The sequence below is a fragment of the Branchiostoma lanceolatum genome, chromosome 7 (genome assembly GCF_035083965.1).
Source record: "Branchiostoma lanceolatum isolate klBraLanc5 chromosome 7, klBraLanc5.hap2, whole genome shotgun sequence".
In the NCBI taxonomy this organism is placed as follows: Eukaryota; Metazoa; Chordata; class Leptocardii; order Amphioxiformes; family Branchiostomatidae; genus Branchiostoma; species Branchiostoma lanceolatum.
This window is the reverse complement of record NC_089728.1, coordinates 6,644,600-6,669,560: the sequence shown is the minus strand read 5'-3', so window position 1 is coordinate 6,669,560 and position 24,961 is coordinate 6,644,600. Positions and strand designations below refer to the sequence as shown.

Here is a 24,961-nt window from a genome sequence, read left to right as displayed (position 1 = left end):
AGGTCAAAATATGCCGCATACGTAATATTTCTGCATAAGCTCGTGAGACAGTGGGGACACCTGGCGGTTCGTGGAGTCTCTGCAGCGTCCTGGCCAATTTCTTTGGTGCAATAATATTTTCGGTCGCTAAGAGTAATCTTCAAGCAGATCTATCAGTGACAAGGCAGTATCAATTTAAAAGGGCCAACCGGTTTCTAACTCCACTGGAAGCTTTGGGTACTGGTTGGCCCTTTTGATACTGCCTTACCACTCGTCTGATAGATCTGCTTGGGGATTAGCTGAGGGCCCTACTGGGTCACTTATCAGAGGAATGAACCAAATGTTGAATAGGATGGGTAAAGATACTGTAAAATTAATCCATTTAATATTGCAGTTGGTAATACTAGCGGTTGTGGGGAAAGGGATCTAGAGTAGTTCACGGCGTTTAATTCTATCGGTGGGAACAAACATCAATGTCTCCAATGTTAGTACATGTATTATCAAATTTTTGCGATTATGAAATTTTAGCGGTTGACCTTTGACTGTTAAAGTAGCTAGAATCAAGCTACCATTAACAAATCAAGAATAACAGTACATAAAGCTACACACAACAGGGAACAACACATTCAAAAACCTAGAGGTGCCATCACAGTAGTTTATTCTGTTACAATTGCATTTCATTTCAGATTAGATGAACCAAACCTAACTATACTTGTGAGGCAATCCAAATAACCAAAGACCCCTTCCATGCAGAGCACTAGACCATTCTAATAATGTAAATCTCTAAACTTTCGCAGTGGTTTTCTCTGCCCTGGTTTTAATGGTAAACTCTCAAATGCGAAGCCAAGAGTACTGTCTGGTATCCAAACCTATTATAACTACCAAGTCTCTCCACCCTCTCACGCAAATGAAGAGACTCAGGAGATATAACAGGTTTGGATACTAGGCTTCCAAGAATAGGCATTACCATTTGTACTGTACTACAGAATGTTTTCAACCGCGAATTTAAAGCACCCCAAAAAAACACTTTTCCCTCCTAATGCAAAATAAAACCACTGCGAATGTATGTGATTTTACAGTGTCGTGTCAAGAATGAAACAAATCATGGTGGCCCCAAACAATAATACACGTAATTGTCTTAACCATTGTAATTTCTTTTGATAAATATTCATTAACAATAACAATGTGTGCCCTTACAATAAAACAATGTTCTCTTTGTAAATAATAATAATAACAATAATAATAAAGAACAATAATGATAATAATAACAATATTCAACATGAATTCATTTTCATCTATTAAAGAATCTACATAGTTTACATGTAATGTGGCAAGAAACACACAAAATGCAGTTAAAGTATTCCATTACGTGGGATGATTTTTTGACAAAGCCTCAGAGCCATTTTCTACTGTTGTCAGGTGCACTTCTTGCTTGCAGTAGAATTTCTCCTGTTTGTTATTTGCACAATTGGTGGTGTGTTCTGCTCAACATGAGTGTACTAAAACCAGCATAGTTGTATAATTTCATGAGGTTGGAAACTCACAGCCTTAATAAAAAGCTTCTTAACTCGCAACCAGGATCTATACAGACAATCAACAGCCAACGTTTCGGTGATCATCTGTCACCTTCCTCAGGGCAATACTGAGGTAGCAGAGACACAAAACTGCAGTGTGGAATAGTACCAGTCAGTGTTACCCTGAGGAAGGTGACAGACGGTCACCGAAATGTCAGCTGTTGATTGTACATTTGTATATAGTTCCTGGTTGTGAATAAGGAACCTTGTTGTTATCCAGTAAACCCAGCATAGTTTGGGACATGGAAGACAATCATGGCAAAGAAGCGAACCTCTGAACACTTTGCATATTCACACACGTTCTTGAGTTACATCACATGGCTGACATCTGAATAAAATATCATCATCACCCAAAAACTGCTGACCCCTCCATCACTCGACATGTACAAAACAGTGATATGACACAGACTGGTTGAGCTATACTGCAACACCACCTAGTAACAGAGCGAGGTACTGCAGGTATGAAGGTAGGCACTTGGAAGATTCAGCAAAGACAGCGAAGAACCTGGAAGCCCAATATATATATATATCTGATATCCCCATCTTTTATGTGAGGCTGAAATTTCCCCCCAATCTTCTTTGTGTAAACCATGCCCAGGCTCAAATTAACAGTTTGCACATGTCATCAACACATTTGTTGCTTTCAGAATAGCTACAACATCTCAAAAATTCCCACCCCTAAGACTGAAAACTTTCAAGCATCTTCTTTCTCCTCTCCCCCCTCCCTCCACAGATTTCACTGTGTGCTCCCTTTAGGGCGGATTAATGAACCAACCCTTGATGTTGCTGGGGCTTTTCCAGTAACTTCAACATAGGTGATACTACAAGCTTAAGGTTCCACTTTAGGCACTTTTGGAATACAGGACAATTTTGTGATATGACTCACTGATACTTGCAATGTAAACCCTGGATCATACACATCAGCCTGTACCATATAATTCATTGCATGTCTTACGCTGCAGGCCATACGTCGGTATTCGCTGTATCAACGATAACATTTAACAGATACCAGCCGAGTCTATACTGAAGCTATACTATACGCATGTACGTGGTCTAGCTTATTGTCCAAATGGACTTCTGATATGCACATGTATACGTACCCTTTTAAAATTCATATCACATCTACGTTGACGCTGCCGTCTGACATTGTACAAATCTATCCAGTCCCTTGAGTATATAACTGTTATCTTGTTGATACTGTTTCAGACACAGCTGCACACCTACAACATTATCTTTCATTTGACACAAAAGTTCTCACTGAGGTGGTGAAAAATGACCTATCAAGTTAAGGGGGAGGGGGGCAGCAGCAGCATCGATCGGCATATTTTTAGAATTCAGCTGTATACTATCTTGAAGCGTATTTCTTGTCGGAGATTGTCCGTACCTGGATCCAGCCTTGTTCAAACATTGTAGACACAAGACAGTTTTCACATTATACGAAAGTTACTCGAGCAACTGGATAGATCTTGCAAAAGGCCAGATGTTTCCGATCTTTTGTCAATGACAGATCTTTAGTCCAACATGAGATATCTGACCATTTACAAAATCTATCCAGTTGCTTGAGTAACTCTCGTACTGCGTAACTTATGATTACCTGGATGTCTAACCTTCATCGACACAACAAGACAGTTTGTAATTTTACAACATGGATATTTAGAGCTTTGGCAAGAGCTGGCTTATAACTGCAGAGAAGTGACATAATATGTCAGTAATCTTACGCGTATTTCGCATTCAGTACTTGCACAGTTCAGCACACTGAGTGTCCCACTTCTTGTACACAGGCGGATTGCAGAGCAGTATGATTCCTACGACAATTGACTATCAGTACAACGTTGCACTGAATCTGATCGGTCAATTCTGACTACTTGCAGGGTTCGAGTCTTAGGGAAACGGCGTCCTGATCTATACGTCAAAAGAAATCACAACGCTCCTGATATGAGCACCCAATTCAGCCAAATCTTGTTCACACTTCTGATGCCCATAAGGGATGACCTTCCAACTGTGATCACAGAACCCAGTTTTCAATCAACTGGACACAGAACAGTAATAGCTTGTCGCACTGAGCACTTCTGAAGCTTACATGAGCAGAGGGAAGACTTCAGAAGAGGCTTTTTTCTTTCTTTAAATGCAGCAATTTGATTTTCCCTGAAGATTATCTTTATACTGACGAAAAGTGTTAGCCCGAGTGTCATCCTAGTTAGTTCCAGGGCTCCCATAATCCCCTTCAGCCCTGAAACTAACAATGATGACACTCAGGCTAGGAAAATGTAGGGCTGTTAAAATAAAGCCTGGTTTTCTAACAATGTTTTGATTTTCTCTCAAGTACTGTTGCAAGTAAATGGTCCTATTACTGCTCCAAAAGGGTAGATGGATAGAAGTTTGCTTGTGCAATGTCTTTCTAATGTACATGCCCAATAACTGCCATGACAGTAATCATTGACTGAGAGTTCGTAGAACGTAGCTTCAAAGTTCATCTGCTGTTGGTAAAAATTATTCTGATGCAAAGTTTGAACTATAATTTCCAACGCAAAAATTGGACTTACCTAAATTTTTGACAGTCCAATGAGCAATGAACAGTGTCCAGTAACACACTGTAACGTCACAGAAGCAGTGGATTGCTCATTCCTTAACAAAGGATGGAGTTGTACAGTCGGAAATTTGGGTAAGTCCAATTTTTGTGTTGGAATTACAGTTTGGAGGTCATTTCACCCAGCAACTGGATGGAAGAAAATAAAGCAAAAGTTTGTTCAAGATGTATCACAGTGTACTTCTGCCAGTATGATTTTACAATAAAATTGAAATTTAAAGGAAATGACCATTTTGTGACCACATACATCTGAAACATGTGTACAGGCGAGGGTTCCGCATAACATAGTATAAAAACATCCCCTTCAAGACATAACTAGTACATTCTTACTCCTCCAAGTGTCATGGGCTGATAATAAAGCCTAATTGCTTGACATTGGGAAGGTTAAAATATAAAAACTAAAATATACCTTCTTTTCCCCACCAACCAAATTATCTATCATAAAACAATGTGTTTAAACATCAAATTAACAATAATAATTAATAACATATACAATATATGCAAAGATGGAAATATGGCTAGTTTTCAATGACATGGAATGTTACATGTTTCTGTGACCCCTCAGATACAAAGAAAATTGTGTTAGTCAACCTAGTGACAATTGTTTCAAAGCACATCAATCTTGCACATTCAAGGATAAGCTCAATTGAAAATATTAATGTGGAGTTTCAGTTGAGCAAATTGTAGAATTGTGCCTTGCCAAATCTCCATTCTTAAAATTACATGTAAATCTTCCCCATACACACAAACAGTATTCCAATAAGCCACCTCAGTTCCTAGTGTGCATGTGCAGTCATGACACAATGCAGTCAAAAGGTCAAAGTTTATAGGAGCCAAGGACCTTGAACTTTGACCTTAGATCACAATGCATCACCACTGCATATGTGCACTAGGAACTGTGAAATGGTTTATGATTCCAACCATAATACATTGCAAAGATCAATTAATTCAAAATGCGAACAATTTAGAACAAGTTCCCATTACCGAAACCCTTGAATCCTACTTTGAATTCATGAACTACCTAACTCCAACTTCAAATAACATTAACCTTGATCCATTTTCCAGCAAAACAACTCACCATTTTAAATTACAACCCAGACTATTTGGTGAAGAATGCTACGAGGATGAACGTGGGTTGACTTGAAAAGAACGGTGGCGTTGAAAAGTATTTAGAACTGCTAACCAATAATTTCAGACAGCTTTTCCCTCAAAGTTTATGAACCTTATATGCAGGACCCGTTGCAGTGATTGGTCCAAATTTACCTAATTCTTCAAAGGGTCATGGCACGGATCGAACCACTCGTGGACAGGGGTGGCTTGTGCACACAGATCCCGACCTCTGCTGGCAGGGTCAAGGTCATGCGAAGAGTCCCATCCTGGTGACCTTGGCCGACAGGAAGTTGTGGATGATGAAGACGATGGGCTTAGGACCTGTGCCCATGTCCAATTGCTGCAAGATGAGAAAAGCAACGATGAACAGGCTATTTTCCAAGCAATACAAACAAACAAACAAACATGTGCACAAGACATTGACAGAGTTGTTACCTAGTGCTTCCTGGATCGCCTCAGAGTTGGCCTCTGCAAGCAGGTACAAACCTGGTGTGTAACGCCATGAAGCGGTTTATCGGGTATGCAAAACATACCAACAAGGTATTTCGAAATGAAACAATTCTTTATGACGTCATCAGGAAATCCTACCTGTTCCCCCTCGGCCCCTCCGAAGTCCAACCAGAGCCGCCCGACCCCGTCGTCCGCCGACATTCGCATGCGCTCGAACGGGAAGTTCCACAGCACGTCTGAGTCCGAGTTGTCCATCAGCGTGAATCCGCTCTCGTAGTGTACCAACAACTTGCACTCCCTCCCCTGCCAGAAACAGGCTGCGGGAAGGAAGGAAGGCGAAAGTTAGTCTCTACCAGACTGATGATTAGGTCTCACTTGGAAAAAGGGGCCCCACCGTATAGTTCATGGGCTGCTTTTTTTGCACTTTCAGGCGTGACTCCTATGTGGCCCGGTGGGACACCCTGTGGCTGCCGGGCTATTGCACAAAGTTGTGTGGCCCAAGGGCTATTGAAACGGAGATGGGCACCGTCCTATGCACCATCTGGTGCGGGAAGGACACACTTAAAAACTGTAAAACTTGACATGTTTGCAGCAGTTTCATTTCTGTTGTTTTCTCAGTGACTTCTCCACTGTACAATGATGACATCACGAATATGTGTTTCCATTATATCACTACTTTACTACAGAGATTGTTTCCACAGAAAACTTTAAAAAACTGCAAACTTAAAAAACTGCAAAAACTCAGAAACTGCAGGAAAAATCCTACTGTGAAGTCCCCTCAGAAGTGAACGACTTCACAGTCATCAGTGCTCAACATCTCACACTTTACGAGGAGTGGGATAACACTACTAATGGTAGTTAGTTTTCAAGCAGAAGTTAAACATCTAGCTGTAAGTAATGTCTAGTCCTCGGCTTACAGCAAGCATCCTGTACAAACATGATTACAAGTTGGAAAGAGGAACATTGCCAGGAAAAGGCCTTTTGACGGATTCGTTAAACATCACTCACTTTGTTCATCACTTTACTGTTCATCAGTCAGACGCTGATATGGACTTAGATCAGCAAACAAAAAAGGAGAAAAAGTCACTTATGTAAACCTCTTGAAGCTGTTACAACACAAAGTAAATGCGCAGTATAACACATCTAACCCTCTTCGCTATTGCTTCAACTCTCACTGCATTTAGAGCGATTTTCTAAGCCTCTTGAAGTTGCTACACGATACATGACAAAGTAAAATGTATAGCACAGTATTACATGTCTAACCCCCTCTTTCACAATTTCAACTACATAACAGTTCTCGTAGACTTCAGAGAAAATTACATCCACAAGCAATGTGAGAGTGTTAACTGCAGGCCTCCCTCCATCTGTCTCTCAACTTTTGTCTGTCTTTTCAACTTCCACTGCATTTTGACTGTTCTCTTTAGACTTCAGAGAAAATCTCTAATCTGACCTTCCAGTGCACAGGCAATGTCAGAGGGTTACGTGAGTAGGCCTCTCTCCATTTGTATTTCTGTCTGTCCTCTCAGTTTAATTCAACAGAATAAAGCTGTGTGTTGAGCACTGATGCCACTATAGGGGCCTGGGAAATTTGGAATTTTCAGCCCATGAAACATCATTTCGTGTATTTTGTGGGGCGAAACGGCTTCATCTGAGACTAATATCTAAGTGCAGCAAACAAATAGGAAATAGTGTCAGTTATCAAGTGATTTTCAAAGCCTCTTGACGTTGTAACAGACAGAGTAAAAATACATGGGATTACACGGTCTAGTCCTTTCACTACAGTCTGACCTTCCAACCAAAAGCAATGTCAGAGGGTTGCTAGCTGGCCTGTCTCCAGCTCTAAATGTTTGTCGGGTTGTCAGTTTGAGGGAGCAAAGCTCTCTGTCAACTGCAGAGGGCACTAGGGGCATCTGAGGGCATGCTCCCTGGAAATTTTGACCCTCTGAGACAAGTGAAAGGCTGTTCCATGTATTTCAAGGGGCAAATATCAAGTGGGGAAGTTTTGATAGTATTGTTGATGACCTGATGAAAAATGTAGTGGAGTTTCCATTTTTGTTTGTCAATGGGACATTATGGTGGATCTTTCACTCCTACTAACGCAGCATAATTCTGTCCTGGGACGCAAGGACGGATGCTGGACAGAGCAATACTTTGTTGTCAAACTTTCCTAAAAATTATCTATTTTTCACAACATTAAAGGAAGCCAAAAGGTATGGTCAGGAATCCTACTATGCTATGCTAAATATACCAAAAAGTATAGTCTTCATCGAAATTACATTACTCCGTCATAATTCACCGCTATATTATTCATTTAAAAATCACGGCATATGCCGCCGCCCGGTGACCTAGACCTTTTTATAGATCATATAAAAAATAATAATAAACAGTGTTCTAACCTTCTCCCTGCTACCTACAATGTAACTCTGTAACCAATTATAAGGCCTTGGGTGCCAAACGGCTACAATGTACTTCAGATGGACTTATTTGCTCTCTGCCAGAAATTGGCTATTGCAATGTATAATGTACAACATAAAATAAAATAAATAATCACAACTGATAAACATAAACATCACAGTAAATTAATAAACGTAATGCATGAAACACAAAATCAACCCAGTACAAAATACTGAATAACAAATGAGCAAAATGAAAGAGTGATAAAGGTTATACACCTGATGAATATCACATACTGATCATGAAGTGTGCAAACCTTGGGGGCTACTGATGCTGTATTAGCAGATCTCTTGGAAACATACTTTTTTTTGCGGTCTAAGGGTACCCGATGGAATGGCAAAAGTTGATGTTCTGTATCTGTATCTGTACAGCCAGTTAAAACGCCCTTCGGCGTAACATGCCAGCTTTGAGGGCATGCGGCACAGCAGCAGCTGCTTATATTACTGTAAATCATTTTAATATAGCGGCAGGAAAATATAGCGGCTTGGGGGAAATGGAGTAGGTCACTGCACTTAATTTTAACAAACATCAATGTCTCAAATATTAGTGAGCAAATATTAGAGATTATGAAATTTTAGCGGTTAACTAGTGACTGTTAAATTAGCTAAAATTAAGTTACAGTTAACAAATCAAGCATTATATTACACTGAATGACCAGTCACACCGAACTTTTGCACATCTAGCTGCAAGCATTGTTTAAAGCTACAATGTATCTAATGAGGTTGCTTGGCATATATTCTACTGGACTTTGTGGCAGTAAGTCCCACTCTGTGATAGTTCTAGAGAAAAACAACATCAATCCTGGGTTGACCATTCTCGTACTTGAAGGGATGACCATTTCTTTTCTGAGCTGGTACAAAATACTCGGTCAGTGATTGTCTTGTCCATGACACTTAAACTGTGGTGAATTGAGAAGAAGAAGACACAGTGGCACGGTGGCCTTGAGGCTGGGGTTCTCGATTAAGAACCTGGAGGTTCAAATCCCTGACAAGTCCCGTTGTTGAGCACTTGGGAAAGGTACTTCACACCAATTTCCCCACTCATCTCAGGTGTAAATGAGAACCTAGCTCTGGTCAGGATAGCACAATAAATATTTTTGAGGAAAGCCACATCAATGGTCACTTGTAGATAAAAGTAGGGTTCCATCACAGTGTGAGGGGATCAAATAAATCTGTTCGGATATGCAGCTTATACTCTTCAGTACAAACCTGGTGTGTTAGGCCATGAGAAGATTTACTGGGCATGCAATACAAACAAACAAACTACTGCAATGTTGATGAAGGTTAGACATCCATGCAGTGTTCTCGCCAGCGCCCGTCCTCCCGTCATTTGACGAGTTTTTGTCGCTCATGACGGACAAAATTTTTGCCCAACCCGTCATTTTTAATGGACAAAAATCGGTGTGTGAAGATATTTAGACAGAGCTTAGAATTTTCAAAAACTCCGGAGGATCAGCGGAAGTTCGTGACGAGGGCAATCTAGATCATTTCTAATGCCCGCCGGCGACAACCCCAGCAACACACAGAGAGCGCCGTGGTGGTTGCTAGTAATATTTGGTGGCCGCCGAAAACTCGGCGTCATGCGCCGCCCTCCCCACTACAGTTTTGGCCGGTCGCATCAGGCTGACGTTTATTTCTGTTTTGTCCCTCTCGGTTCACCGTCAGTTATTGTCATCAAAGAAGCCTTAAAATTCAGAAATACTCCTATAGCTATCAGGCTTTCTGTAATCTGTGTAAACAGTATTAAAGTTCAAGCCGCGGCGGCTGAGTATTACATGCTTTCTTCCCACAAGAAATGGTAAACAGGCGTCAGATATTGTAATTCACCAATCACAGCGCACGTCTCCGTCGCGTCAAGAAAAAACGACCAATGACATGCGAGTCTCGCTACTTGCGAGATTTCAGCTAAGCGTGAATTTGCGAGATGTTAGGGGAATGGCGGGAATCGCAGGGAATCGCAAGGATCGCACGACGAAGCGGCTGTTGGAAGGTTTGAATCGACAACTTTTGAACACATTCAGTGCAGTTACCGGAGAAATTAACCGTGGAAAACATGGTACCAAAAAATGGATGTCTTTATTGCGTTCTTTCTCAAAGTAGGGTGTCAAATTCCTCACTATGTTCGATAATTACAGGGCGCATACGGAACAAGTGTTGAAAAGTTGTGTTTTATTTTTGCCGACTTATTCTGTGTGTATTTTTTGTAGGACGTAGCTGATACGTAGTAACGTTTTGTTGTGCTAAATTTCATTTTCTTTGCCGATTGTATACAACATAGAAGTGTAGCTTGTGTGTGAAGTTGTGAACATTTGATATTTCCGCGATGATGGCACGCCTCCCCAAAAAATTAAGCCTGAAACCCTTGTGTAATTTTTCACTGAAAGAGATGTCATTAAACTAAGCTTATTCTACCAGGAAATTTGCCCCTCAAAATGCAGGAAATAGCGTTTCAGAGGGTCTAGATCTCAAAATTTCCCGGGGGAGAATACCCCCGGACCCCCCTAGAATGGTCACGCCTCCGGCGCGACGCCTCGCGCCTTCGGCGCTCGATATGTTGTTCCCCGAAGCAAAATTGAAATGAAGGGTAAAAATTTCAGGCTGGCGAGAACACTGCATCCATGTAAACAATACTCAAATATAACTGAAACTCTACTACAGGATGAATTATGGAGATTACATCCGGACATTTGGAGTGAAATCCATCATTCTTTTTTAACGTCACTAGAATGCAAATAAGTACTGGTTAGTTCTTCTAGTAGTACGCAGATGGAGATGGTTAGGACATGTTTGCCGAAGGCCACAAAATAGCCTAACAAGAGTCGCGCTGAGGTGGTCACTACAGGGTAAAAAATCTAGAGGAAGACTAAGGGAGACGCAGTGTGGAGAGAGAGGTAAAGAGAAGAGGCTTCTCCCTGAACGAAGCCCCCAGCATTGCGGCTGACCGGTCAAGATGGAGAGATTTCCTAGAGCCTCAAGAGCCACTAGGCCCAGAAGAGGACTGAGTAGGTGATTTCTTCTAGTTCATTCTAGTGACGCTGAAGAAGAGTGAGACAAACAAACAAACAAACAAACAAACAGACACTGACCCTGTACGACCTCCTTCAGGTCCTCTGCGGCCTGGTGACAGAGCTGCACGATGAGGCGGGTCCACGCGGCCAGGTCTCGCTGTGTCTCCACTCTGAACAGGTGCGCCTCGATGCCTTGTCTGAAATCATCACAAAACACCAAATAAAGTTTCTCTGTGAATGGTAGTCGATCTTTACCAGACTAACTATGCCACCTATAGGGAGAATATTTGCCAGGGAAGTTTGGCCACCAGAGGGTCTCATTTGCAGGTGCAGTCTACGTGGGCGAAATGTGATCTTCCCGTTGACTGATGACTACTGGCTAATTATTCCCTTTTCTGCCAAATTTTACCATACACCCGTAGGAGGCTAATTGTGAATAGGGGCAGAGCCAATCCGTGTTTATACATGCATACATGTTTATCTTTTTTGTCTAGAATCATCACAAAACCCCAAATTAAGTTAAAATCCTTCGCACACCCTTCTGTGAGTTTGATTGGGGGCAGAGCCAATCCCTGTTTATACATGTATACATGTGTATCTTTTTTTGTCTAAAACCATCACAAAACCCCAAATTAAGTTAAAATCCTTCCCAGTTCGGAGAATGGGGGCAGAGCCAATCCCTGTCTCTATATCTCTTTTTGTTGTCTAAAATCATCACAAAATCCCCAAAAATAAAGTTACAATCTTTCCCTCACTATTCTGCAAATGGGGGGCAGAGCCAATCGCTGTTTCTATAGCCTTTGGGCCACTACAGGAAGGGGCTAGTCCTCTGGTAGTAATGTGTGTTTAAACTATACTATTTCCCATAAGTGCTGAGTGCTAAGCAGAGAATAGGTGCACTGGTGCACCTACATGTAACCTAAACATGTACACAGTACATTGTAGGCACTCAGAAAAACCCTACACATATATCTTAGTGCACCCACTGTCAAAAATTAAGAGCACAGCACTAACTTTTGGCGAACAAAAGACATATACACCAAGTATTTCCAGCCCCGTGCATGCTGGGATACGTACCTTGATCCTGTTCTTGTTCCAAAAGCCAGATCTCTCCCCGAAGCTCCTCCACCAGGCGATCGGGAGGGCGTTGTTCCTGTGTGGCCAACCCGCGAGTCAAAATAGGCAGAACACCTGGAAAAAAGGTCTTGTGGTTATTAGGGTTGTTGGTAAAAGGTAAATGTAGTAGTCCCATAGCCTTCTTGGGCAGTAGAGGCAGTGGGTTGTTATCCACTGTGCATGTGTCTGGGGCACAGTATTGGAAGGAAGAACCCAACCCTCTTTTTCCACCGCCTTTTACCTCCCCAACTGAAGTCAGGTACCCATTTTTACACCTGGGTGGAGTGAGGCAAGTTTTTGACTTAGAATCTAAAGGTTCTGGGTTCAAATCCCTAGCAGGCTGAAATGTTGTGCCCATGACAAAGGCACTTTACATCTATAATGCTTTTCTCCTTCAGATGAAAATGAGTACCTACATTGTAGCTTCAGTTAGAGATGTCCTCTCGGATTGGACGTTGAGCCAGAGGTTCCATGTTTGAGGATAGACATGCCTTTTTGTGCACTCGTTTCGTGGACCAATGACAGCTCAAAATTGTCATGTACTTACTAGTATGTGCAATGACAGTGCTGAATGTACTCATGAGTGAGGCCAATCACAATGGTCATTTTTTCCAATTTATTGTTTCTTTCAGGGTGTAACTTTAGAGAGCAAAACTTTACTTTTAGATCAAGGTATCACTGAACAATCAAAAGAAAACAGCACCAATTTTCATTTGATTACCTTCATCACCTTTCATTGTGTAGAAAATGACTATATACATCCTGCAACTGCTGCTTCTCAACACTGTCAAACAAGAAATTAAAAGTGATCCGAAGCGAGATTTTCCCACACACCATATTGATTTGTACTCAACGTGGTTTCAAAGCAATTGCCACCCTTGAATCACACACAATTCATCACAAATTCTGCAATCAATACATCGGGTCTGTACAATTATCTGGGGCGTAGAGGTTAATTAAATTTCAGACCCACAAACTTGTCCGTTGACCTCCTTCAACGAAAACGTCGCTATCCCTCCAGACTGATATCAATAACGTTTCATTTATGGCAGCATGCATTCTCCCGCTCATTCTGGCGACGATCACGCTGAGTCAGGGATATTTTCCAAGCACAAAGCAATCGATAGATTCAAACGGCGCTCCACAATGCGTGTGTAGAGGGATTGACCCAGTCATGTCACGATATTCAATATCTAGTTACTCCAGCGGCTTTGCACATCCCAGCATACATCCATACAAACATGTACATATGAGATCGCCATCCCACATAACTCCCAAATCGATACGCATAATCTCCAGGTCATCCTGATAGATGAAAGGGTGACCACTTGCTGATGGCAAAACTGCTTTGTCGGTATTAACCGTTCTTTGTGGAAGGGTGTTCCCATTGGCATGCTTTTATCCACCGATACACCTTCTGAAAGCCTGTCTTTTGCTTACCAATCAGGCGGGAGAATGTTGGGTCAAGTTCAAAACAAATTCAAGGCAACCTTTTACTTCAGCACTGCAAGTTTTTATTGGTAGCTTAAAAATGAGTGAACCTCAAAACCGCAAAGATAATCTATAGTTCAAGTTTAGCATCAAAATTTCTTTAAGTTTAACTAGTCTGGAACCTGTCAAGTATTTCGTTGGTTCTTTTACCCTTTGAACATTACATAGTCGTTAGTTACCAAAACATTGTAACATTCAGCATGCTATACACACCTGCAATAGCTAGTTAAAGTTAAAATCCTTCTCACATATTTCGGTGTATGGGGGCCACTAAAGGAGGGGGCTAGTCCAATCATAGTAGTGTGTGTAACTAAAATTACTCTTTCTCATAAGAGCTGACTGCTAAGCAGAGAAAGCATTCTGTATGTACCATTTTTTGTAGTCCTTGATATAAAATACTATAAAATACATGCTCCCATCCATGAATAATTCCATCAGGTTGGAGAATGACTGAATAGCAAAGTTCTTTTTTCACAACCAATTGTTTACATGAGCCAACGTTTCGATGACTATCTGTCATCTTCATCAGGGCATTACTGACAGGTTGAGTGTGCACTGTGCACTGAAGCTAGATATTACTGCTAACAATGTAACAATACTTTACGTTTGGGACTGCATTGTTAGCAGTAATACCTTATAAGTTTAGCTTCAGTGCACAGTGAACCAGTCAGTATTGCCCTGATGATGATGACAGACAGTCATCGAAACGTTGGTTCATGTAAACACTTGGTTGTGAAAAAAGAATTTTGCCATTCATACATGCTTCCATATTTATAATGCTAATGGCTCAGCAATGCCAGGGAAAATAATTGGCATTCAAATAGCCTCCACAGTATGCTGCCCATAGCGACCTACATGTTTATGTAGATGGAGACAGCCTCTGTTTTTGGCTTGGCCTCTATTAGTCACAGTAAATGATAATAAACCATTTCCAGGAGCCGTGTAATTGGTTAGTACTGGCTCTAAGGAACAGCTCTCCTAAGTATAAGAGGCTGAGTGTTGGCCTTGAAAAGTCCTGTCTAGCTGGAGCTACTGTTGCCGAGCTTGTGGCATGTTAATGTAATTCTTGTTTCTTTCACTGTAACTTTATGTTCACTGTTTTCACTGTCGCCTGGATCTGTACTGTGAACTTATCATCACTGTGAAAAACCAGGTCCTATTGTAATTATTTATGATTCCATCACTTGCCGCCACCGTGGAGTTAAAGTTCAGTGAAAATGTCCATTTTCCTTACACCGTGAAATTTTGCTTCCGCGAAGATTAAGTGAATTACAGTATGTGGTTGGTACAGAAATGACTTGGTTATAAACTTTGACATAAGTCGCATACCTTTCCTTATCCATCGATGTATCGAGTGTCAGATGGAAAGTAAAATAGCTAGACTTGATGAATTATCATTTTGTTACTATCATTTCTTATTTATCTATTTTTTTGTATTATTGATATAATTTTGAGTCACCTTGGTTGACCAAGCATTAGTTTTATATTGTCATGTTGACCCCATGACATGTCTACCAACTCGACCTCTATGAAAAGCGGCCCTGATGGCCGAATAGAGCATTTTCGAGACTTAGCAAATAAAGGCACGAACAAACAAACAAACAAACGGGATATAGGAAAAAGCTGAATACTAATACAGTACTTTAGATGGTTTTTGTTCCCAGAAATACTGACAATACATTAATGCTTGATTAATATCTGCAAAATTTGTGTTACCTTAAATGTATGTAACCATACATCTAGTTGCTCCCACAGTCAAAAAATTGGTGCACAGCTCCAATTTTGGGTGTACCCTGTATTTCAAGCCCTGCATTTTTAAAGTATGTCCATGAGGGAGGTCAAATTTTTAAAGGGGTCAGTATAAGTGTAACACATGTATGTTGGATACAGAAATCCTTTCATACTTTGTAGCATTGCAAGAGCTTTTCTGTCATTTGGGTAAACACTGGGACATTGACACAACATTCCCACTATGTTGCCTGTCAGCGGCTGGGTATGAAAAGGATTATGTTACTGGGCGTCCATTTTCAGGACACCACTCGCTGAAACTACCTTGCTTTGCAGTTGTAAATAGAAAAAGACCTAGCCTAGTGTAAAAATGAGCATGTTCTAACGGAGCACATTGTTTCTTAGATCACGGCTGTTTGACATCCGTACCTGAGAATGTGAACAGCCGTTTGAGCGTCGAAGGTTACGATCGCGTTCACACGTTTGAAATAAAGTTAAGTTGAGTTTGAGGATTCAGAGCGTGAAGTGGTGTTTTTCATTGTCGCCATGTCGTGTCCTGAAAGTTGTCTTTGCCGATGTCTGTCATCTCCTAAACATCGGCCTCACCTATAGGGAGAGCAATATCACCCCACCATTCCCTACAGTATCCGTCCACTTCGCTCCTCTGATCACATCCAGGCAGAAGAGTGTGGTAGCAGCTCACATTCAAACATTTGGCCCTAACATCATTTATCATTTTGGGTATCCAACAGCTTTCAAAAGCAGTGTAACTGGGATCAAAGTTACAACTGCAAGGAGCAGTGTGACAGAGCGAAACATAGCTCTGACTCTTATACTAGTTGTACAGTCATGAATGTATTTGACCTCACCTCACGAGTTCCATAGCTATACGACAGCTGTAGGGCTAGGGGCAGAATAACATTCAACATATACATATGACAGTCATGAATATCTAATTGCCAATTTGTCTTCAACAGGTGACAGACATTTTGGCAGGGAAGCGGGCTAAAGCTACAATAGGATGGATAAAAAAAGGTAAAGGTAGTTCCATAGCCTTTTTGAGGCCGTAGGGGCAGTGGGCTGTTATCCACTGTGTCGAGGGCACGGTATTGGAAGGAGGAGCCCATCCTTCTCCTTCCACCGCCTTTAACCTCCCCAACCAAAGTCAGGGACAAATTTTTACAAGGACACAACATTAATGGCATGTTTAATGATGTTTAAACATGAAGATTAAATTTTGTTCCGTTAGGTCCACACAACGCGACCATAGGATGGATAGCAGGTTCGAATAAACATACCATTATTCCATAACCATGTTGACTATGGCATGTATGCAGGATAGACTTGTCATCACAGTCTCAAAAATGTAGATAATCTTGATGTTTCTACCCTCTGAGGTACATGTATGTGCCCTCTATTTTCCCCTTATTTTCCAAGGTGATATCATTATACTGATACATCTCACATAGGGGAAAAATATGCACATTGACAATTCAATTAGAATTGGAGATAATTCCCTGTGACCAGACTAAACTCGACTATCTCGAGTAATCACACAGCCAGTAACAAGCTCACATGTTCTGAAAGGCAATCCTCACCATTCTTGTATAATTACCCAATCATCTGTTGTCATTTGCAATCCATCCATTTAGGACTCCCTGTGCAAAGCAACTAACAGTTATATATCTTGATCAAAGTTTAATAAAATCTTTGAGAAACCTTGAATGTTGTTAGCTTTGTATTTTTGCCAATGATGCAAAAGATGATAACTACTTTGTCAAACTAAATTTTGGTTGAAATGATTCTTGTTGGAAGCCAGTCATTTTCATTCTGTTACAACAATGTCTTTAACGTTGTGTATATGATTTTTGGGTAGTAGATATACATGTAGCTCTTCTGTTCGGGAAGAAGTGACATAAGTTTGGGCCCTCTAGTTTTCATTTCAAGTATCACTGAACTTGTACTGACTTGGACGAGCCTAAAAAACGAGCCCAATTTCCAGTGCCATTACTTGTTCTATCACCTGTAGTGGCTTCATGAGCTTTTGATGAACAAATGTAATTCCAGCGAGGGTTCCTCATCTTGGTCCATTCACACCAGTTTTACCTACAATAACTGGGGAGGCAGCTAGCCTGTCTCCCGCAAATTAGGTCCCACGGTCTTTCAACATTGGCTTTCCCGTGGTTAGTGGCTCAGAGAAGGATAGAGTGAACACTGAAAGGCAATTTGGACAGCGTGAAAATGAGCTTGCGACCACATAAGATTCGATAAACCATGCGTGATGTTTGTGTGGTTGGGGCCTTAACAGCTTGGTCAGGGGAAAATGGGACTAAAACTACATGGATTACTGGGAGCTGACTGTAACCGGCTTTTGTGTGAATAAGGTGTATAGGGCCGTATTTACTCCAACATTTGGCTGTAGACGACAGGTCTGGAATGGGTTGGCTGGTGGTTGGCTGGTGGTTGTTGGTTTGTGGTTGGGAGTAAGTCAGTAGTGGTCAGGGTGTGTTTGGGAGTCAAATAAGACTCTTAATCTACTGGTCAGACTGCTCCCAACCTACCGCCAACCTTGGTTGGCTGGTGTTTAGGAGCCATGTTCAGCTGTGTGTAAACAGGACTTTAGGCAACAGGGAGAATGTATGATAGGCAGAGGTGATTACCTTGTAGCCAACAGCGGGTGGCTTTGTACCGGGACTGCCCACTCCTCTCTGCTCCACGGCACGGTGTCGTACAACAGCAGGTCTGTCGGTGTCAAGGCGGCAAACACTGGCTTCCAAGTGGAACTACCGCCTTCCCCATGAGCCTAATATGTAACACAACATATAAACATTAAATCATGAAGCCATACTTGTACAACAACAGTTACTACAAATACCGGTTTCCAGGTGGAACTACCGCCCTCTCCATGAGCCTAATATATAACACATTCATGATCAACATATAAACATTAAATCACCAAACCATACTGTTTCTTTGGACAACAACAACAGCAGTGCAATGTAAACCAGTCAGCATTGCCCTGAGGAAGGTGACAGATGGTCACTGAAACGTTGGTTGAATAAATCACTTAAAGACTGAAAGAGTCTTTTTACTCAGTGGCTTACCAACCTGCTGAAACTATTCACGGCAGGTAACATACAGAAACAGGTAACATCTACTAAAACATACATTTGTAATTCCACCAGTGTACATAATTCCGCCATCCTGAAAAGATATGTCCAAACAGATCTCCAACGTCCCCCAGTATAATGCACTCCTCTATATCTAAACTGTGCATACCTGGGCGGTGCTGCAATAGAGATCTCTCAAGAACACTGTTTTTCAAAGTGGTGGATCTATGATTGTAACACGGCGGATTAATGTTAAAGGTTTGTTATGTACACATTTGCCTTAATTCCTGGGGACGTCAATTCAGGGTAGGAAGGGAATTTGAAGCAGGTGTTTCCACTGTTTGAAGTTCACTCTTGAAACAGCCATAGTTTTACAATGCAAGACAGAGCACACGTTCGCGGTGGGGTGATTTTGCGTTAAGAACTCACGCAAAAACTGCGGACACAAAAACACAATGAATACTTCATCTTCTACCGTGTACACCATAAATCAGACGGAACTTCCCTCTACATTGTAAGCAAGAGTGGCGATAAGGGATCTCTGTAATATATGGAGTAGCTGTGATTTAAAAGCTACAAACATGCCTTCAAGTCATGATGAGAAACACAGACAAGCTGAGCGACTCAAAAGATTTCAAGCCGAGACAAGAAAAGATTGTCCTCCATGCATATTCAGCACTCGTGCTGCATGCCTTACCACTGCCTGCGAATGGCAAAACCTACCCCGAGGTCATAAAAACAGAATGGCATGAAATATGACAAGTATGTCCCATTTTCAAAAGGCAAAAGGACTTTTAATTTTCTCGTGTCCACCATTTGACGAGTCTCACAGCACCACTAGGACGGGAAATGATGTACTTCAGAAGGACCCGTTCACCCCAAAAAGGGCAGAGTAGTCCTGGTTGTGAGGTTAATGGACCCCCAGGCAGTTGTTATAGTTTGATGCATGTTCAGTCAGTAATACTTCTTGGTGGCTGGCTATGGCTTTAAAGTTTGATGCAGGAGTCGTAAGTAGATCATGCGATACAGTTCTGGCCTAATGCAGTCCACATTTCCATCTTCTTTTTTTTTTTACTAGCCTACAAACCAGCCAGGAACTTTCATACTATCATAGCTTTGTTGTTATTCTTTCTTGAAGTCGGACGCACTTTTGGGTTAGTCAATACTAGTGACCCATGGAGGAACCATTCCACCCAGGTGTAAAAATGGGTACCTGACTTCGGTTGGGGGAGGTAAAAGGCGGTAGAAGGAGGGAGTTGGGCTCCGCCTTCCAATACCGTGCCCTGGACACTAGTGTATAACAGCCCACTGCCTAGCTACGGCCTCAAAAAGGCTATGGCCTTATAGGACTACCTTTACTTTCTACTGATGTACATGTAGCATGTCATTCACCCTGTCTGTATTTGGGCCAATTTCTACTCCTTATTCAGACCAGAGGAGAGTCTGGTTAAGACTGAGAGTAAGGTCTGGAAGAGCTGATTGCAGTCACGAAGAGAGGTCAACTGTCGGCCTGCCAATTTGGACTCATATGTGGTACCCTGTAGGAAGTGGGACAATTTGCTGCCATTTCTAAACCATAGCAGTTACTGTGAAGGTTTTGTGGGTTTTGTCATACATCCCAAACAGCTACAGTATAAGCAGGGCTCGAAATTCATAAATGGGAAAAGGGAGACCTAACCTATAAATTTAGGTGCACAGAAAGAACAACAAAGCTTCATTAGTATTTCCGAAACTTTTGTAAAAATGTAAAAAACATTTCTGTACAATATCATAATACCTTGACGTACTTAAGGTAACCTTGTATGAGTATTTATGTGCACAGTTCCAATTAATTTGCATCAAGTACTGTAAAATGGGGAACGCAAAAATTTTGGTTCTGTCTTCTGGCGGCCTACCACCTTGTTTCAACAGCAAACTCTTACATTTTCATCTTATGGTGAAAGTTAGTACCCTCAAACATTTCCCCCTTTTACGGTATTTCGAGCCCTGGCGAGGTCAGTCCTCCTGCTCTAAAAACATCTATCACAGGCGCCATGTGTCAGGGGTGCCATGGATAGCATTCCTAATCTCCCAACCTCACCAGAAAGGTGGCCAACCTCATGCAAAGTCCGCCAGGGTCATGGAGTCCACAGAGCACTTGGGACAAAGACAAATTGTTCTGTTTTTCTCATCCGGATCAGGCTATAGGCTTTTAAATGGGGTTTCTAGTGCCTGTTAAGATCTACGCACGCCTGCTGGGCAAGAGTTTGAAACATCGATGAGGGCTAGACATCCAGAACGTGAATTAAAAGAATAATCATGTTTGTCTGTTGGAACAAAATAACTTCCAATTTGGAACTTTTCAAAACACACAATACAAAAATTGTTCAAGCAACTGGATAAGTTTCATAAATGGTTATTGGTTTAAGACAGCATCTACCAATGGCATCCGCTAAAGTCACTGATGAAAAATTACAGATGTTATCTGAAATGTCTGACTGTGTGAGGCACGATGGCATAAACAATTAATGCATTTAAGTTCGCATGGTTTTTTATTTCGCGGTAGGTAGAAAATGGAGTGTTCGTGGTGGTTTAAAGTTCGCGTTTGAAACAATAGTAGCGCTACAGTCATTGGTAGGCAAAAAGTTTTTCGGTGGTTTTAAATTAGCGCTTAAAACCACCGCGAAAATTTCTGCATTTACAGTACACTACTCCCTGTACATCCCTGCTTCAGGAGGGTGAACTTATCAAGTTGCTTGTAAATGAGTAACTTTCGTATTATGTTAATGAGTTTGAAGTTGTAAGTTGGACGTTGCCTTCACCCTTATCTAGATCTAACAGACAAACACCTTGTTCTATTTAGCCACGTTCTGTGCAAAATACTGTAATTCACTTTATCTTCACGATAGGAAAATGTCATGGTGTAAGGAAAATGGACATTTTCACTGAACGTAACTTCATGGAAGGGATGTGTGAAGCAATCATGAATAATTACAACCGGTTTTTCACGGTGATGATAAGTTTACGATACAGAGGTTACAGTGAAAACAGTGGACTTAAAGTTACAGTAAAAGAAACAAGAATTACAGTAGAGTATTAGAGGTTCTCTGATAATGATGTTTTCCTTTTGCGGGCGGAATGTTGTTTCCGCTGCCTTTCAAAATAGGTTCCAGTCAAGGTCAACCTAGTTGGAGGTTCACCTGAACTTACACAGGCGAGACTTCTCGCATGTGGGAACGATTAAGCCTTAAGTTGAGGCTGGTTGAGTTGTTTGGCACAGACAAGGGAAAACAGGATCAGGACCATTCGGCCCTTGCTAAATTGTCATTTTGACTTTTCATTGTTTTCTCACAAATGAATTAAGAAAGAACTATTGTAGTGCTGAATATTGATAGCTGGTCATTAAACTATGTTTTCCATGTGCATAATGATCAAAGCTTAAAACGTACGTTTGCACAAATTGATATGTATGAAGTGTCAATAGTTATTAGACAATTATTTCTTTAATTAGGTAAAAACAATCATTTTTAATAACTACAGATGATAAGATATCAATTTGTGCGAACGTACGTTTGTAGCTTTGATCATTATGCACATGGAAAACATAGTTTCATTGAAGTGTTATGAAGGGCTGTATTTTAGAAAAAAATGATATTAAGGGCAATAAAATTTGATGACTTCATCCATATGGTCCAAAAAATCAGATTTAGAATTCTTTCATGACCAGTTATTAAATATTCAGTACAACTACAGTTCTTTCTTAATCTGTTAATGAGAAAACAATGGAAAGTCAAAAAGCCAATTTAGCCAGGGAGGAAACCTTAACCAACTGGGCCAAGTCAATTCGGAACAACACCCTGGTCAACTTGGTCCAACACACTGGTCAACTCGGCCCAACACCCTGGTCAACTCGGCCCAACACCCTGGTCAATCGGCCCAACAGTCTCTTGGGCTTGGGTTAGGGCCAGGGTTAGGGTATTTGGCCGTGTTGACCACAGCGTGTTAGGCAGAGCAGAGTTGGTATGATTAGCCATGGGCAAAGCTCCCACACCCAGGGTAGACTACTGGCATGAATCCAATATTCAGCTTGTCCACAGGCTGAAAATACAGTAGTAGGCATGTAGATACTGGCGGCAATTTTGATGCAATCAGGCGTGAAATTGAGACTGATGTACGGACTGTTCAACTGTCAAACTTTGATGTGATGGGGAGAATGGAACAGAACTTCTATCAATGACATAGTGAACTTGCCACTGGCTATGGTATTATGAAGCAAACATCAAGACAGTCCTCCGTACATTAGTAGTCCAGGAGAGCAGGGTGTCAACTATAGTACTGCGGGTTTCTATTTTGCGGTTTTCACATGCCCAGCGATTTCTCGCTGTGAACTCTTCACACCACGTACATGTGCTCCGTCTTGGATAATGTTACTAAGGTTAAAACACTGTTAAGTTAAAACACTCCAAATGCTTTTTCCCCTCCTACTGCAAAATTGAGTCAATGCGAAAAATTTCAGTATTTTGCACATTACAGGGACAACTTCATCTTTCCTGAAAGTTTTGACACTGTTGACAACCTGACAACCCACTGCACTTATCGAAAAGAGTAGGGGTCCTTCCCGGTTAAGAGATTCAAAACCTACAATCCTATGGCCGCACATGGGACAATTGTCGTATTGAGGTCACCTGAGTTAGCGCCGAATGGCAGCCGCTATAGACCCTTGCGATTCAGCCCCACAATTGTGCGCTCCTCGCAATCCAGCACCTGGCTGTTAAGGGAGAGTAGTTGGCCTACACAAGAATTAATGTACAAAAAAAAAAGAATTCTCTCACCTGCTCACACAGCCATCCCATGTGTTTGATCTCTCTGTCCCCGGCCGACCCTCTGCCGCTCACGAGCTTGCTGTTGGCCTCGGACATGGCGGAGGCCGTGAGCATTGAGGTATTGGCATGTATTGCTGCGAACCACTGACTCGCGCTGCTGGCGTCCTGACACCTCAGGATGCAGGAGCTGCGCCCGTCGGGGGAGTGGAGCTCGAACGTGCGCTGCTCAGGGTCGGGCATGGTCAGGTTGCGCGTGACGTAGCACATCTTCAGCGGGATGGTCTTCATCTCGGTGAAATTGTTCGTGGAGGCCTTGTTGTCGGCCCCCGGCTCTTTGATTACGTAGGGCGACGCGTTTTCCCAGCCTACCTCGCCAATCACTGTGCTGCGTCTGAAGTATGGCGTCACTTCCCGAAGATATTTTACTGCAGAGAAAACAAGAAAGCACAGTCTTTTATATACATAAAGTTCATGTATAAGTTTATATCATACATCTATTGTCTTGAAGGAAGCTGCTAGGAGGATTGCATAACCCACAATGATGAAGAATTCCAGAAAAAGTTTTCTGGATCTGCATAAAATTTTGTCACTTATAAATAAGAAACAAAACATTAACTTACTAAACAACAATAACTAAACACATTAGTGCCATTAAATCCCTGAACTTATTTGCTAGGGTAATTAAGGTGCTTGCTATCAGAAGGACTAAAAAAAGCTGTTTTACTGTTTCTATATACTACTGGGAATGGGTCGGGATCACATAATTTTCTTTGGGTATCAAACCTTGGATTAACAAATAAAAGGCCAGTATACACCTAATATGTACTCAATATTTCATAAACCTTAAGAGGGCTTGGCTTATAAAAGTTTTTTTGTTACTGATGGAAACGAGATTGTGTAAGATTTGGGATGCTTGGAAACCATCACAAACTGGTATATTCACTGGTAAATCTTTGTCTTCCTAAACCTCCTTTGGGCATTATGATAGATCTGATGGTAATACGGTAAATATTTGCAGCAGTTTTATTTTAGCAGTTTCTGCAGTGACGTCTCCACTGCGAAATCACAACACCGTCATAAAGCGTATTTGTTTTATTGCTACTTTACTAGTGTTGTTTTAACTGCAAATTTAAAACGATGCATGAAGACCTCCTTTCCGATCTTACCGCAAAATTCAGTCCCTACAAACAATGTATAATATGAATCTAAAAAGGAAAACAAAGCAGTTGGCACTTTTGGACCAATTCATGCGCAGAATCGGTCCCAATTTTCAACAGGTGTATCATTATGTACCGTCTTTATGACTAAGCAACTGCTACCACTAAAATCGGCAACTGTTTTCATCTGTCCGCTACTGAGTCAATATTTATAGGAGAAGTCCCTTATCATACTACACTATTTCCATTCTACATAGATCCGAGTCATGATGTCTCAGGCTTGCCTTCTTGTCAGTTGGCTGCGTCTTAGCGACTCCTTTCTTGTCTTTTATCCCAGCCTCAGCGTCTCCTTTCCTATGATACCCTCCCGTTCCTGTCTGCAGTTGTGTGTGAATA

At 41.5% G+C, this 24,961-nt stretch overlaps 1 protein-coding gene across 1 annotated transcript; it reads right to left on the bottom strand.

The window, feature by feature from the left end:
* Positions 1–614: 614 nt before the first annotated feature.
* Positions 615–23,815, bottom strand: LOC136438899 (beta-2-syntrophin-like). Its single transcript, XM_066433919.1, has 6 exons — positions 23,418–23,815; positions 18,157–18,299; positions 12,239–12,352; positions 11,240–11,358; positions 5,839–6,017; positions 615–5,590 (listed from the first exon to the last, which is right to left on the bottom strand). The coding sequence occupies exons 1-6, from the start codon at positions 23,694–23,696 to the stop codon at positions 5,498–5,500; spliced, it is 927 nt and encodes a 308-aa protein (XP_066290016.1). The 5' UTR covers positions 23,697–23,815; the 3' UTR covers positions 615–5,497.
* Positions 23,816–24,961: the final 1,146 nt, after the last annotated feature.

Excerpts from the sequence above, each read along its gene's own strand:
- LOC136438899 (XM_066433919.1), bottom strand. The coding sequence starts at position 23,696 with ATGAAGACCATCCCGCTGAAGATGTGCTACGTCACGCGCAACCTGACC. Across the intron at positions 12,353-18,156 it reads CACCCGCTGTTGGCTACAAG|GTGTTCTGCCTATTTTGACT; the intron begins GTAATCACCTCT and ends CCTTTTTTCCAG. Across the intron at positions 5,591-5,838 it reads GAGGGGCCGAGGGGGAACAG|CAATTGGACATGGGCACAGG; the intron begins GTAGGATTTCCT and ends CTCATCTTGCAG.